The sequence below is a fragment of the Rhamphochromis longiceps genome, linkage group LG10 (genome assembly GCF_057381845.1).
Source record: "Rhamphochromis longiceps isolate RC_006_pf linkage group LG10, R_longiceps_female_GT1.1, whole genome shotgun sequence".
Classification (NCBI taxonomy): domain Eukaryota; kingdom Metazoa; phylum Chordata; class Actinopteri; order Cichliformes; family Cichlidae; genus Rhamphochromis; species Rhamphochromis longiceps.
Window position 1 is genome coordinate 19,612,601 of NC_140566.1, and position 15,135 is coordinate 19,627,735.

Here is a 15,135-nt window from a genome sequence, read left to right on the forward strand (position 1 = left end):
AGTACTCGTCTTGGAGAAAGAATGTGTCACCCTGGACAGACCATTATTTGTGAACTTGTTAATCCTCTGCACTCTCTCCATACAATGAAAACAAATAGACGTATTGGAGACGTAAGGTTATCTAAAATAGAGATGTTTTATTAACACCAGCATTACTTAGTGACATATAAAGCCTAAAATGTGAGGCTGATTGCAGCATGTCTTACATCAAACCTCCTTTAGCATCAAATCCAAACTATTACAGTCTGAACAGACTGCACTGCTGCAAGCACACTTTTGGTCGAAGCAGCTCCTGCCATCAGTAACATTCCTTGTGTCTCTTGGCTGTATAGTAAATAATGAGGCCCAGGGTGATCAGCACCCCTGAACCTACCAGAATCAAGAAGCCCATCACAGGACTCTTGCCCAGGACGTGGCAGCTACGGCAGGGCGGTGCCACACTGGGACACAGCTGTGGCTCTGCTCCTTGAATCGGGAAGCCGTTATGCTCGATGATGTTGCGATAGTTGGAAAGAGAGGCTTTGACAATGACTTCCTCGTGGACTTGGCCATACAAGCCGAACCCCGGGTCTCTCTGATCGTTCAGGGCATAGGCAAAGTAACCCTTCAGGTTTACACCATCCAGAGTGTATGCTGTGGAGGACAGAGGAGGAAAGGCAGCATGTTAGATATTGAGTCTTCTTTTGGTTGCTTCCTTTAGGGGTCACCACAACAGATCATCTGACTCTATCTCAAACTCTTACAAGCCTCCATAAATCTTCTCTGAGGTCTTTGTCTTTTCCTCTTGAGTGACAGGAGAAAAGAATAAACTTAGTCAATCTCTGACCTAATCCCACCCCCACCTTAAACCTGTCTGTCTCGCTGTCCTCATACATGTCCTTCACCTACCTCACACACTTCTCTGCTGCTCCTGACTTTCTTGTGGAGTACCACAGTTCCTCTCTTGGCACCCTATCCAAGAGAGGAACCTCAGCACCTTAGCTGTACTTTCCCAGTCATCTTTCTCTACCACCCAGTCTTCTGCAACCTCAGATATTCAGTATGAATAAAAGTAAATAAAACATTAATGCCCTATACAGCCAACAACACATAAATACTACAGTTATTCTATAATTCATTAACTCAAACATATGCAGCTAGATATTGCTCTACATTTGCGCTTCAGGAGCTTAATAAAAATTGCTCTAACCTGTGTATATAAACTACTTTGAAAAAGACCAAATAAGCATAGATGCTGTCGCCGTATTAAGAATAAGTTACCTACAAATGCTCTCCTTACAGCCTGAGATAACAGCTGTCCAACCAAGTGAAGTAAAAAAACATTTCTAGCTATAACCTCCAGCCTAGGTTGGCTAAGCAATTGACATCGACCTTCACTGTTGACGCCCAAGGCCAAATGATCTTGAAAAATAATTTCGACAAACCCTCTTGAGCAATATTTCATATCAAACGGCAAAGTGAGAGCAGTAGAGCGCACTTTTTTATGTCACCTTATGTCACTCCATAAGGTTTTGCAAAACCACACCCTGCATGAATATATCTTAATATATCTTTTAAAAGTTTTTACATCTTATAGAAGCCAAAGATTTTAGCCAGTTCTGCTCCAGTCATAAGGGTAAAGATAATTAAATACACCATTTTATTATAGAATTCTTCGAGGTCATAGGTCAAATCAGGGTCACAAAAATGAGGAAAAACCCTTAGTTTCCATGGTTATCTCCAAACTTTAAAGCAACATATTAGTGATTGGAGGACATAAGCACTTTGTGTGTTTGAGCTCTTTAAGACATTATTTTTCAGTACAACATTCATATTACCAATGCTGACATCAGCATAAAACAAAGTTTAAGTATAGCTCTTTCTCTTCGGGTGGAGCTGCGCTGTCTGAGTGCTCTTGTTATTTCCTGTACTTTGGCAAAAGTCAAAGTGCATGTGAAAATGTCTCTCCCATCGCTTTTCTTAAAAAAATGACTAATAATAAACTTAATGTGGCTCCAGCAACACTACAAGATATCATCCTTTGGTGTAACACAGTAAGCTTTACAAGGGCAGGGACCTGACTCAAAACTTCAGCGTGGACTGTGCGTGCATCTCTGTTGATATTTGTGTTTGCAGTTACGTGGGTCCAAGTCAGCTGACTGAGCTGGGATCAGTGACCTAAATAGCTGTCTAATAATTAAACTGCATTGAGGCCACAGAGGGGAGAAGACTTTATCTCTACAGGATTGTACACAAGTTGCATGACATTAATCCACAAAAAAGTCTCACCTTTAAGTGCCTCGTTGATATAGTTGTACAGGTAGTAAACTCTCAGGCTGTCCTTGAAGCGGGCCGGATCTTCCTGGACCCCGTTAGCCATCACGTAGACGGGCACGTCGCTGTAGTGCTCTTTCACCTTACAGAGCAAAAAAAAAAACAGAGCCTCTTATGCTGCTATTACACTGAAACAACATCTGACCTGAAAGTTTTCATCCACTCAGTATGAAAACACATAACTGCAACGGGAAACAGATGGTTGCACACCACAACCATCACAACAGTCTTACCCAGTTGAGGGCTTTCCTCAGTCCCCAGGGCACGACAGGTCTTGGGGACATGATCCACGTGGTATCAATCATGTGTTGGACTTCAAGCATTGCTGTGTAGGTGTATCTGTAGATGTAGAAAATAAGAGTGACTAAAGAACTTCCTATTAGTTAATAAATAATTTCTGATGAGCCTGGATAGTGTTGAAGTCATATTAAAACAGAGTGGAGTGTCCAGAGGAGTGAGGTCGTACGAGTCTTCCTTGGCGTGAGTCACAAGCTTGGTACTGAAGTGGCTGATGGCAAAGAAGTCATACGTCCCTTTAACCAGCTGTCTGTCGTCCTTCTTGAAAACTGGCAGTCTGTGGAAGCACATAAAATATAACTAAAATTTAACTGCGTACACTTAATATTACACACAAGGCTTTAAAACTGTACCACACTGTGAATGAAGGATTTGTACTCGAGTGAGTTCAGCTGCCGCAGCCAGCTCCTCATCCCCACAGGATAGTCCCCACTGCCAAAGATTGGCTCTGCGAACCAGCCGACGCAGAAGTCTAAAACCCTTTTAGCTGGCTCCACGTCTTTTCGGCTGAATGAAAATGCCGGCTCCACCCAGTCCATATGCAAAGCCAGAGACACCTGATATTACACAAAGCATGCCAAGTTCAGGTGAGCATCTGAGAATATTTCTTTCTCCTGGTGTCCACACCAGGGGCGGATCTAGAAGGGTGGCACGGGGTGGCAAGTGCCACCCTAAAATGATCCCTTGCCACCCCAAGTGCCACCCCAGTTTTACATATGACAGTGTTGTTTATGAAAATAAGATAGCATTAACAGTTTGAGTGTAGTTACAGTCAACAGTGAATATAAATGCTAAAACTGAATATATTGGATAGTGTCCCGTCCCCCCCACCACCATTAATAAATGGTTCAGCCCATAGCAGGACCTGCTTTTTTCTTGTTTTTAGTAGCAAGCGATGCTTATGATTGTGCCAGAGCACATTTTGAACAACACCATGGGAATTTTGGCTTTTACACAGGTGGTTGGATGTTGCACTCTGGAAATGGAAGGAAGGTGAGTGTTATTAACCCTCTGTGGTCCACGGACACGCTGCACCTCCAAATCACATGACTATTTTAAACTTTTTTTTACTGGCACACGTCATTTGTGGGGCATCTTACTGCAAAACCTCATTTTAGTTTTAGTAATATTTTTAAATGGTTGTAGAAAATGAAAAAAAAAAACCTGGCAGGTGTATTGGCTGCATTTTTAGATAAATAGCTGTACATTTTGTAAACATATACAGAATTTATATTTGCAATTCAAGTTATAAAAATGTACTCAACATGTCTGTGGGGTTTTTTACAGTAAAAAAAATACTACTAGGATTTTAAGTTCTTTGTGTGATTTCAGATCAGTAATAGTACTATTAATAGTAATAGTAGTACTAATGCAGTATGTCAGTGAAAAAAATAACTAAATTCAGTTGAGCTGAAAAGATACCAAACAAGGCAAGGGGGAAAAAATAAAATGAAACAATCTGAGGGTGAAACGTAAACTCAAAAGGAGTCAAAAATGGCCGTTTGTATTTCAGACCTCAGTCTCCAGTATCCAACAAATCATGAAAAATTAGGTTTAAATTTTTGTTCATCACAGTGCAGATTTCTGAAATTTTGTGTAATTTAAGCTGTAACTATGTGATTGTTTTCTAACAAAAAACAGTGTGAAACTTAAGTTAGACTTGTTTTTGTAAACGAACCGCCCCATGTTGTGTAGCTTTCTGGATTTTATACTTATTGGGCTACATATTTATTTATTATACACGCTATACAGTACATAACATCAAAACTCACATGTTTTATGTAACTAAAGTGTGTAATTATGTGGGCTACAGACAATAATTAAGTTATAGACTATATTTATATGAAAAACGTGTATGCTTACTGAATCATTCTAACCATATGTAACCACCTGCATATGTGTTTGGGGGGGGAGGCTTTGATTTTGCCACCCCATTTGATTTCTTTGCCACCCTCATGCCACCCTAAGAAAGCTTCTCTAGATCCGCCCCTGGTCCACACAGAACCAGCACTTCACTGACCTTTCCTCCCTGTGCATATCTGAACTCGCGGTCGTAAGCATGCCAGGCCAGCGCGTGAGCCCGCAGCATCTCATGGCCCTCCGGGTAGCTCACCATCTCATCGTTTGGTTCGTTCAGGGTGATCCATATCTTCACATAGGCCCCTAGCTCTCTGTAGCAAAGCCTGGCATAGTCTGCAAAGGCCTCTGGAGTCTTACTGTTACAAGGGAAAACAATATCTACATTAAGAAACTGAAATGGAAGTAATCTTGCTGCTCTGATATATCTAATAAAAAATAAGTATATACACAGTATAAGTATGTACTGTGGCTCAAGACTTTTGCACAGTGACAACATTCAGGCACTTACATGTGATTTCAAAAAATAATAATGGTGGCTATCATTCTACTTTAAAAACAACGTCAGATGTCACTAATGGAGTTAAAAATGCCAGCACATCAGACTTTCAAATATTGGGATTGCTGGTTTTAGTATCTCTTTATTACAGGAAGAGAAAACACGGAGCAGTCAGCGATCACGCAGGTGAAAACATGGACACACTGTTCCTGGAAACATCGCCGCATGTTTGCTTTTATATCACACCACTCTGCCCATTACTGTAAGCTGTGATAAACCATGACTCATAGAAATTAAGGTGTATTTGTTCTGTATTCGGAGCAAATTTTCAAGCTCAAACGGTGTTTATATAAGCGCTCTATCTGACCTGTTCAGCCACTTGTTGGCAGTATCCAGCGGGGCCGGCAGGCTGCTGCGCTGGCGGGTGTGGTGCCAAAGAGTGACCACAGGTGTGACATTAGCCTGGAGCAGCTGACGTGAGAAACAGCGATAGTACCCCAGCAGGGTGGTGTTAGGATGAGCCACATCCCCTGTAGGCACCAGAGCTGACCAGTTGAGGGAGAAGTGGAAGTGGTTTACTCCAATCTGCCTGATTTCTTCCACCTAGGGAGGAGAAGGAGGAGGGATACACACTGAAACTAAGAAACCTCCCTCAAACCTTTACATGCTGTAACCCAAAAAAGAGCCAAAACAGGTGGCAGGTGGGTAAAATGGCCAACCTGCTGGCGGATGGTGGCGTAATCGGCACAGTGTGGGGTTCGATGTAGAGGCGGCGCGCTGAAGCCCTCCAGCTTCAGCAGCTCTCCGTTGTTGGAGATGTTCCAGAGGTAAACGTTTGGGTCTGCAAACTGGGTGGGCGTGGTCTCCACCTGTGCGAATAACGATGCAAAACGATCAAAGCAGTTTTGCAGGATGTCTCTGAGGGTTCATGTGGTTTATGATTAAGAGAGGGTTAATTACTGTCCCTGTTTCTAAGTTGGACTTTCACCATAGAAAACGCAGGCTGGAAGTAATGTAATCCACACGATGCAAGTTCGATCAGGGCAAGAGAAATACTTTCAAATAAGATATTATAATCACTGCATAAATCTTCAAAATGTCCAACAGAGCCGTCATGTTAAATATGTTATAGATATCAGCCCCACAGATGGTAGAAACAGGTAAACAGGTCCATTGTCAGCTCTATTGTGAGTCCCTGAATCAAAGCTGAGACAGTTAAGTTAATATTTTCTTGAGTTGACATCTCCAAGGAAGCATGTAACATGGTAGACGAATGTACCTGTATTAATTCAGCTCCATATTGTTTTTTGAAGTTGCACTGGGTTGGGAGTGGTTGTGTCACATTTTTGGTGAGCCAATGGCTGTAATGGGGCTGGACTAATTAGAGGCAGGTGTACCTGATTGCACTGATACACTGGTCTACTTATAGCCCACACTACAAACACTGCTGTGTCATTTTGTCTTTCTCTGCAGGTGTGTAAAATGGTAAATGGCCTGTATTTATATAGCGCTTTACTGTGTAATGTAATGAAATCTGATATGTTTGGGATGGATGGGTTTTGCACTGTGAGTTATATAGTGAGTGTTTCATTTTGTCTCTCTGTGCAGGCCAGGGCCTATTATATGCCACAGCCTAAAGGCAGCAGAGTTGCAGAGGCTGTAGTGACCACTGGCTATCTACTTGCAGGGTGGTGCTAACCCCTGTTGAAGTCAACATGTGGAGTGCAACAGGCATTGTGGCATAGCTGGCTCTGGCCTTGGGACTGTGTGTATTTACTTGATTCGCAAATGGGACACTGGACTGTTTTATCTTTTGATTATCGTGTCAATAAATTATCTTTTAGAATTTTATTGACTATCATCTTTTTGCCCACGGCTGAGACGGTTGGTCAGACCTGGAATCTTTTTTGGGTGTGTTACAAGCATTCTAATCGCCTTTCATTCATTATCCGACCTCTGGCCCGCCATGACTTCCGCATCCATCTGCAAAACCCCCTGCAGTGCCTACACACCATCTCCTCCCGGGCTCAGTTTACATGCACAAACACCCACAAGCACCTGGATTGAGTTGGCTGACACACCCCAGGCGAAATCACAGGGGAAGGATCCTTGTACTGGTCTGTTCTCAGGAAGTTCTGGGAAACCGTTGCTCTGGATGACGTTTCTGTAGGAATGATGACAGCGGCACAAACTTTCTTCCTTTATTGTGTCTCTTTACTGTGTTTGTAAGACATAATTGTGATTTTTTTTATATATATAAAAAGAGAAGAGTCCTTAACTGAACCAAGATGAAACGGTTACTGCAGATATGTTGTGCTGTCTAACCTTCTCTACATCTTCTCCATCAATGATCTCAAAGTAAACATCCCATTTCTTGGTACTGGTGCTTACTGATCATTAAATCTCTTCTTAATCCAGCTTCAACAACTCTTTCCCACTACATGAAGGTAGTGGAAATGAGTTGTTGGTGTGGCTCATCAGCTTTATCGCTCTGCTGTGCTGCTGTACAGCATTTTATTATCATAGTAACTTATTCTGCTGTTGGAGGAATTCAACAGATACCTGCACAAAATGATAAGAACTGAACACATGCCTGTAAAAGGTGGCAGATGTCTTTGGCTCCCTCTTCATGTCAGGAGTGTTGAAGTCCACATGGTAAAGCCCCCGTCGTATCCCGTATTCCCTGTGCCACTCAAAGCCGTCTATCAGAGACCAGGCGGTGTATCCAATCACGTTCACTCCATCTATGACGATTGCTGGATTACAAACACAACAGCGCAGATGACCCATATTTAGTTTCAGTGTGAAGATATCGGGTTGCCATTGTTTTTATGACCACTTATGCTGATATGAGAATGTCAATGCACGACACTGGACTTACACTTTAGCGCCTCGGCGATGAACCTCTTGAGGTAGTACATGTGTTTTGGGTCTTTTGTCTTGGTGTTGCCGAGGACGTACCTGCATGGAAACCAAGACGTTCAACAGAGACATGAGGTGGCATCAAAGAGGTGCTGTGCAATCAGCAGAGCGTCTACACCTACCAACCACTCTGCACCACAAAGATGGGGGGGTTGTCATACTCCGTGTTGACCCAGTATAGCAGCATCCTCAGGTCCAGATCCTCCTGCTGCCCAAACTTGAGGCTGTCGTTGATCAGATGGAAGCTCAGCGCCGCTCCGTGAGAGAGGGCAAAAAAGTCAGCTGTTCCTTTCACCTGTTCACTTTCTTCCGGCGTGAAGGAGGGCAGACGTGAGCCCAGCCTTGACTTCATGCAGGGAGGGTAGTCCCCATCTATGAACAGTGGCCGGGCGAACCAACCCAGGACGTGGTCCAGGGAGCACTGACATTCTCTCAGGCTTTCCAGGCGAGTGCGGCTGGGCTTGATCCAGTGAGAGGCCAGCGCCATGGACAGTTTGCCATGGTGTCGTGGACGGTAGTGGCGGTCGTAGAGATGCCAAGCAGCTGCGTGAGCCTGGAGGAGGGAGAAGCACAGAAAAAGAGGGGAGATGGGTGGATGGGATGTAGGCATAAATGCTGGGAAGGATGACACAAAACAAATATAACATTAATAATATTAAATATTATAAGGCCTTGAGATTTATTATTTTCACAGCAGCCCAGAAACAAATACATTATTACTCATGAGAGCAGCTCGATCAAATATTCGTTCCTACACAATCAGGTTATCCACGATGATGGAGTTTATAGATTAACAGTTTTAAAGAAAAAAACTTGTCATTGCTCCACCCGCTTCGTCTTCATGTAAGTCATACATTTCAAGCATCTTGAAACGTTCTACACTCCAGTAAACAAGACCATAAAAAAAGATATACATAATTTTTAAGAGAGTCCAAATCCAAATAAGCATGGCGAGCCAAAGCCATGAGCTTCGCTGTCAGCAGGTCGGTAAAGATCCTCAGGCAGAAAATGATAAGGAGTTACTCATGGTGCTGAGAAAAATTAAGAAAACAATCAACATAGTAAGATGTTTGTTTCTGTGAGGTTATTGTCTGCAATAGCTTTGCTTATTTGTGAACTAATGTGTAGTCAGCAGGATTTACAAAGACGTTATATATAAAATAATGACATGTTTTGCAAGTATCTTTACGACTCTGTGTGATTGTACCTGCAATATAATAAATCAAGTCCTTTTTGACCATTTAAATTTCTTTATAATACTGTGATGTCATATTTTTGTTGCAATTTCTTGGCTAGATCTTGCTTTAAAAAGACTTTTGTAACCCTTTAAAGACTAAACTGGGAAATAATGGCATACATGAGTTTTAATTTGTATCAAATTTGCTACATCTAGCTTTTTTTTTTTCTTTTTTGCTTTAAAATGCATTTCCCATTAACAGAAGTGTTCTTTATGCCCCAAACTGACAGGTTGGATGGAAACAAGTCATTTACAATAAATACTACAGGCAATCTTAGTTTAAGTGTTATAATTTTTTTAGATTTGTTGGCCTGTACTCTGTCAAAAATATCTCCCCTGAATGATATCAAGTGAATTTGAGAAAGAACATTCCCTTCACAAGGCATAAGCGCCAGTCAGTTTTTGGTAAAGTGACTGTTATATGACTTTATATCATCCTAAAATGTCTCATTGACATTAAAAATGTCCTTTTTATGGGAGAGCTGGCCCAGAGAGCAGAAAATGTAACGTAAAGATGCTTTAAGTATTGGATTGGCTACAGAGTCAAATGAATACTTACAAAACAGGTAATTTCTTTATTTTAGAAATAACCCCTTCAAATCCTCTTCACTAAAGTTGTTTTAATAATGTAAGCACATATTTTAGATATTTTAAAAAACACACATACACACAGGAACAACATAGAATCACCTTGAGCAGGTTGTGTCCAACCCGGAATGGAAGATCAGGGTCGGTCTTTATCCCGGGAGCCACCACTCCGGTGCCATATCCGTGTCTCGCCACCACAAAGGGGTTATCGATGGTGATCCAGTACTTTACGTCATCCCCGAAAGCCTGGAAACAGAAATCGGCGTAGTCTTTGAAAATCCCCACGAGCTCCGGGTTGCTCCATCCGCCGAGGGTCTGCTGCAGGTGGTCTGGCAGGTCCCAGTGGTAGAGCGTGACCACCGGCTCCACGCGGATCTCCTTCAGCTTCTTAATGAGTGTCCGGTAGTAGTTGGTGCCGATTTCGTTGTAACTGCCACGGGTACCGTTGGGAAAAATCCTGGACCAGGACAGGGAAAATCTGTAGTGGCTGACCCCTAGCTGTTTAATGGCTCGGATGTCAGCGTTGATGTTGTGGTAGCTGTCGCTGCCCACGTCTCCGGTGATCATTCGGGTGCCGCCGCGCGTAAAAGTGTCCCAAATGGAGAGCCCCTTCCCGTCCTTTTCGAATGCGCCCTCCACCTGGTACGCGGCCGTACCCACCGCCCATATGAAGTCCTTGGGGAAGGTGTCATAGAGGAAAGCCTTGTCTGCCGGATAGGGCAGCTTATTGAAGCGACCCCAGGTTTTCAAGCCAGCGTTAGGCTTTGCGGTCACGGGGGTGAAGAAGCCAAGAAATGTCACGAAGGTGAGCAAAGCCTTCATGGTGGCCGTCAATACTGGCTTTGGATGTCCAGTTTTGTCCCTTAAAGGGGCTCTTATTTAATCATGCTTGGAGCTTTTCAGTCACTAAACACGGGACTGTGGAGCGCAGTCAGCCAGCTGTGAACCCACCACACGCCGCCTCTCCAAATCTATCAATTATTAGCCAAAGCACCTGACGCAACGAGCTCTCCAGGCACAACCTGATGTTAAGAGCCCCAAATGGCCAATCCTTTGCTTAACCACATTAGTTTTAACAACAACTGATGGGACATGGATACATTAAATATGCTTGTTTTGTCTGTTCAAGCAAGGCCGCAGTTTGGCTTTTTTTTTTTCTTTTTTAGTCTAGATGTGATAAAGTATTCACAGCACAGGAAAGGAGAGTGGCCCAGGTGTAACACCCCTAATATAATCCCAGTAACGGTCCTATTATTATGCATCCTCAGCTGGCACATAATTTCATAACTGTATTCCGGTGTCACACATCAAGCGCAATAAAAGCTCATCGATATTTCTCACCGGATCCGGTTCACTCAGGACCCCACACAGAAAGAGAGGGGGGTGAAGAGGAGATGTATGCAAACAGCAGACTGAGTGTACCCTGCAGCACATCACTTCCTTATCTTCCTGCTCTCAGCTGGGTTGCTTGGAAACTCAGGCCTCTCTTGCTGTCGGCTATTTTGGTCCATATAGCTGCTGCATAAATATGTGAAGAGACATGAGTCTGTTGGTGCTGCTGGCAGCTTCCAGCCTGACACTCCAAATCTAACCTGACCTCCTTAACCTACACCAGACTCTGTATACAGTTCTAATGCCACAATCACATTTCAATGCAGATCGTTTAAATAATATAAAGGCAGCAAACAAATATGTCCAAAAGCATTTCTAATCATACTTGTTTTCTTTAGAAAGAATGTATTATTTATTATTCCTGTTTGCACACAATAAGAGCTTTATTTCGTTTTATTGAGCCATGGCACAAACCACCACTGTGCAATGATGTGTTTTATCTTATGCAATCCTCACAGCTTGTAAAATAAGATAAAATTGAGGGTATCTTTGGACCTTGGTCTGTAGTCTTAATAATTCTGTCCTCATCTTTACAAATGTAAACAAATATGAAAAGAAGTCATAAACCATATCTCGTAAGGAAATGTATAACTTGATCAAAGAAAGGCTCTATAAAGATGGTATGAGAACAGTTTGTCTCATGTTGACTGTCCTGACACGCGAGTGTTCAAATGACCGTCTGGACCACTTAATCAAAATTTTAACAAGTGACAGATTTAGTTTGTGATACCGTTTGGAAAAGCTCAGAGTTCACCTGCTGAAATCCAGATTAGTGACATCAAATGAAGCCGGATCCATACTGTGAGAATGATTTTCAGTTTCAGCTTTTTCCTTCTTTGCTTCCTTCCAACCCTCAATTGTTCATCCAGCTAAGGTCATGTGGAGGCTGGTGCATACTCGAACTGAGACTGGGCCAATGAGGTCTTTACAGAATAAAGCAACCATTATCCTCATTACTGGTTAGTCTAATGGGAGGTAAGAAATGCGTGCACACCTTTAACAAACTGTTTTCCTCATTCAGCTCTGTGCATTTGAACAGGGACGTTGGAGATGAGCGTGTAGTCGCTGCTCGTCGGTGCAGCTCAGCTCAGCGGGGGACAGAAGTGCATGCTCTTGTCATTTATTGAATTTGCCTTGAAAGGCAGGTGGTTTATCTAATGCAGGGAAACAGACTCAGCCGGCAGTCGAACAGTATGTGATTAAGGCCTGGCACGGACCATAACCCGAAGGCAGATTGTGGTGTGTGGGTGTTTTTCCACTGAGCTGGGCTACGCTGCAAAAGTTCAAAACTCAAGTACATGTGCATAAGCAACGAGGAGCACAGCTTGCCTCATAAACAACACAGGAAAAGGAGCAACATTGGACGCTTAGCAGCCTCAGAGTGCACAAACACTGGACTGGACAGCGTGAGTGTGCTTTGACTCTCTGCAAATAAATAATTTAAATACACAGACAATCCACATCTGATGCTGCTTGATGTCCACTCTGACAGCAGTTTAAAGTGCAATCTTCATGTTGGGTTAAAATTTAGTTAAGAAGGACACTGACTTATCTGTTTGCATCTCCTTAAAAACTTGAAATCTGCTGATGTCAGTCCATGGATCCTGAAACCAGCCGTGTTACAAATCCTTAGCAGACCCTACCTGCACATGTCTGAGTGTGCAAGGCGTTAATACATAAACTACACAGTTTTGTTTTAAAGCATCACCTCACAAGGTGTTTACTGTAAGATGCATTAGATTACTGTGCTCAAAGAAATGAAGAGAAGATTTTATACAAACATCAAATCTCAATAAACAAAATCATCAACCCTTTGAGGGCTGGATTCATAATCTACAAAAATCAGAATTACTAGCTGAAATTGCTCATCCAGCTTGCATTATACTGTGGCTCAGTTGTGTATGTGGCTGCATTGCAAACCCTGATTCTGATGAGACAGCAGATGGTGTCCCGGGGGACCCCCCCTCCCCTCCAGACCTGGATGCCAGCACCAGTGAGCCTTATTTGGTGACGTCAGTCACTGATTCATAACATCCCAGAGGTTCTTAATTGGATTCAAGTCTGGGAAACGTGTGTCAGTCAGTGGCTTCACTGTCTACATCATCCAGGAATTGAGTAAACTCTGGCAACATGGGCTGGACAGTGTCTTTCACCAGCAGAAGGTCTGACGCTGGGTCTGAGGACATCATCCCAGCGCCTATGAACAGTCACAGCAGTCTGTGTGACCCTCCCAGGAAATCCCTCATCCTCCCCAGTGCAGACATCCTGGATAATGTTTCAGGGGGTGAAACGTTTCATGTGCTCAGTGTGAGCCTGCTCTCCTCTGAAGGGGACGGGTCCAGTTCTGGTGTCTTCGAGCGAATGCCAGCTGAGCTTTGAGGAGAGGTCCGACTAAAACATGCGAGGCCCTCTGACTGAGTGTGTTTGTGACAGCGTGCTCAGATATATGCACGACTAACCTGCTGGAGCTCATGATATAGAGTTTATGAGACTTTCTCCGGCTCTGTCCAGTTCTCCTTGTGTAAGCGCTCATCTTCTAGTATCTCCTCCACACTGTGCTGGGAGGCATAACATATGGATGTGTGATCCTGAAGGATCTGGACTACCTGTGCACCCTGAATGTGCAGCAGGTACTCATAACAAGGACACTAACAAAAAAGCAAGACTGGAGAAAAATCAGTCAAGAAGGATCCAGAGAAAGCAGTGATCTGTTGAACCACCTGTAAAAACCATTTTCTTTTGAGGGTTTTCACCTGCTGTCAATTTCATTTACAACCACCTGGCTAACACCGAGGAGCGCCCCCCCATAAAAGCTCCAACCCAGTACCTTTGGGGCTGTCTTGTGGTGTCATGCAGTCATTCTTCACCAACGGTTTTAAAGTTCTGGTTAAACAGTGCAGTTGTTTTGAAGTCTACTGACATTAAATGTGTTCACATAACTGTTTTGATTACAACTGGATATTATACAAGCCCTTTAAAAAAACGGCTCACCCTTTTCAAACATTCTTAATAGCTAAAATATCTCTATTCACGACAGCCTCTGGCATCAGAGCTAATCATACCGATAAAGCACAAACCACATCAAAGTAAGAGAAAATGAACATGTCAGGTTTTTATAGAGAATTATATTGATACAATGGAGGGTCTGACTGGGTGGATGTGAAGCCAAGTTAATCAGCAGTGACAAAAAAACCAAAACAAAACCAAGAAACTAGCAACACAGCTGCTCATGACTTCCTTCTATCAGCAAGTACAAACCTAAAAATGAGACGCACACTACAATCGTTTCCAGAAGCAACTCTACAGTCGGACAGTTCTGACACTTTCTTTTTCAATGGTTTTAAAAAAAGTTTTTAATATACAGAGCTGTAAACAAAAGAGCACGTTTTATTTCTTTGTTTAAAAGTAAATTCTCACAATTAACATTACATAAAAAAAATAAAATAAGAAAAAAGGTAATGGTTAATCTCTTTCAGTTTTTAAAAGTTGACACGGAGGGAGGTTTGATAAGCAACGCCGCTTTTTGGGAGCACTTTTAATAACATGAGTGGGCAAAGGCTTTACAGCATCCGCCCAGTCAGCGTCAAACACAACAACAGAACATGAAACAGACATAAGAGACTATTTACAAGAGCGATCTATTTTTTTTTCCTTTGTTTTTCCTCGTTAAAATCATTTCTACTTAATGTGGCTTAACGTCATCACAATGCAGCACAAAGCAACAACCCACAGCTGACGATGCGGATGTATTGATGTAGTGTGCACGTGGAATATGCAAGTGTGTAAAGTCGGTGTAACAGTAGGAGCGTCGGCTTATGAAAAGTTTTAAAAAGTTCAATGTCCATTTATTTTGTTTCGTTCTTGCGTCATTCCTCCGTGACTCTCGAGGAGACGTGCCGTCTTCTTTTGTCCTCTGTTTTTGTTTTAAAGTTTTTTTAGCTCATCTTCTTCGCCCAGCTGCCTTCTTGCGACCCTGAAATGAAAAAGGATGAAAACTGAACAAATAACCAAGCATATAAACTCCTTTAAA

The 15,135-nt window shown here is 42.8% G+C and overlaps 2 protein-coding genes across 2 annotated transcripts in view; both read right to left on the reverse strand.

Moving 5' to 3' along the window:
* Nucleotides 1-140: 140 nt before the first annotated feature.
* kl (klotho) lies at nt 141-10,664 on the reverse strand. The gene is made up of 13 exons (XM_085420790.1): nt 9,816-10,664; nt 8,011-8,441; nt 7,848-7,927; nt 7,560-7,722; nt 7,025-7,130; nt 5,686-5,835; nt 5,334-5,569; nt 4,631-4,826; nt 2,989-3,167; nt 2,780-2,887; nt 2,547-2,652; nt 2,269-2,395; nt 141-633 (listed from the first exon to the last, which is right to left on the reverse strand). Exons 1-13 carry the CDS (start codon nt 10,533-10,535, stop codon nt 299-301), a joined length of 2,937 nt encoding a protein of 978 aa, XP_085276916.1. The 5' UTR covers nt 10,536-10,664; the 3' UTR covers nt 141-298.
* A 3,546-nt stretch (nt 10,665-14,210) lies between these two features.
* The window catches only part of pds5b (PDS5 cohesin associated factor B), a 35,175-nt gene continuing 34,250 nt past the window's right edge, over nt 14,211-15,135 (reverse strand). Inside the window, exon 35 of the mRNA XM_085420791.1 lies at nt 14,211-15,078. Coding sequence (XP_085276917.1) covers nt 15,046-15,078 — 33 coding nt within the window. The 3' untranslated portion in view covers nt 14,211-15,045. The remainder of the gene's footprint in view (nt 15,079-15,135) is intronic.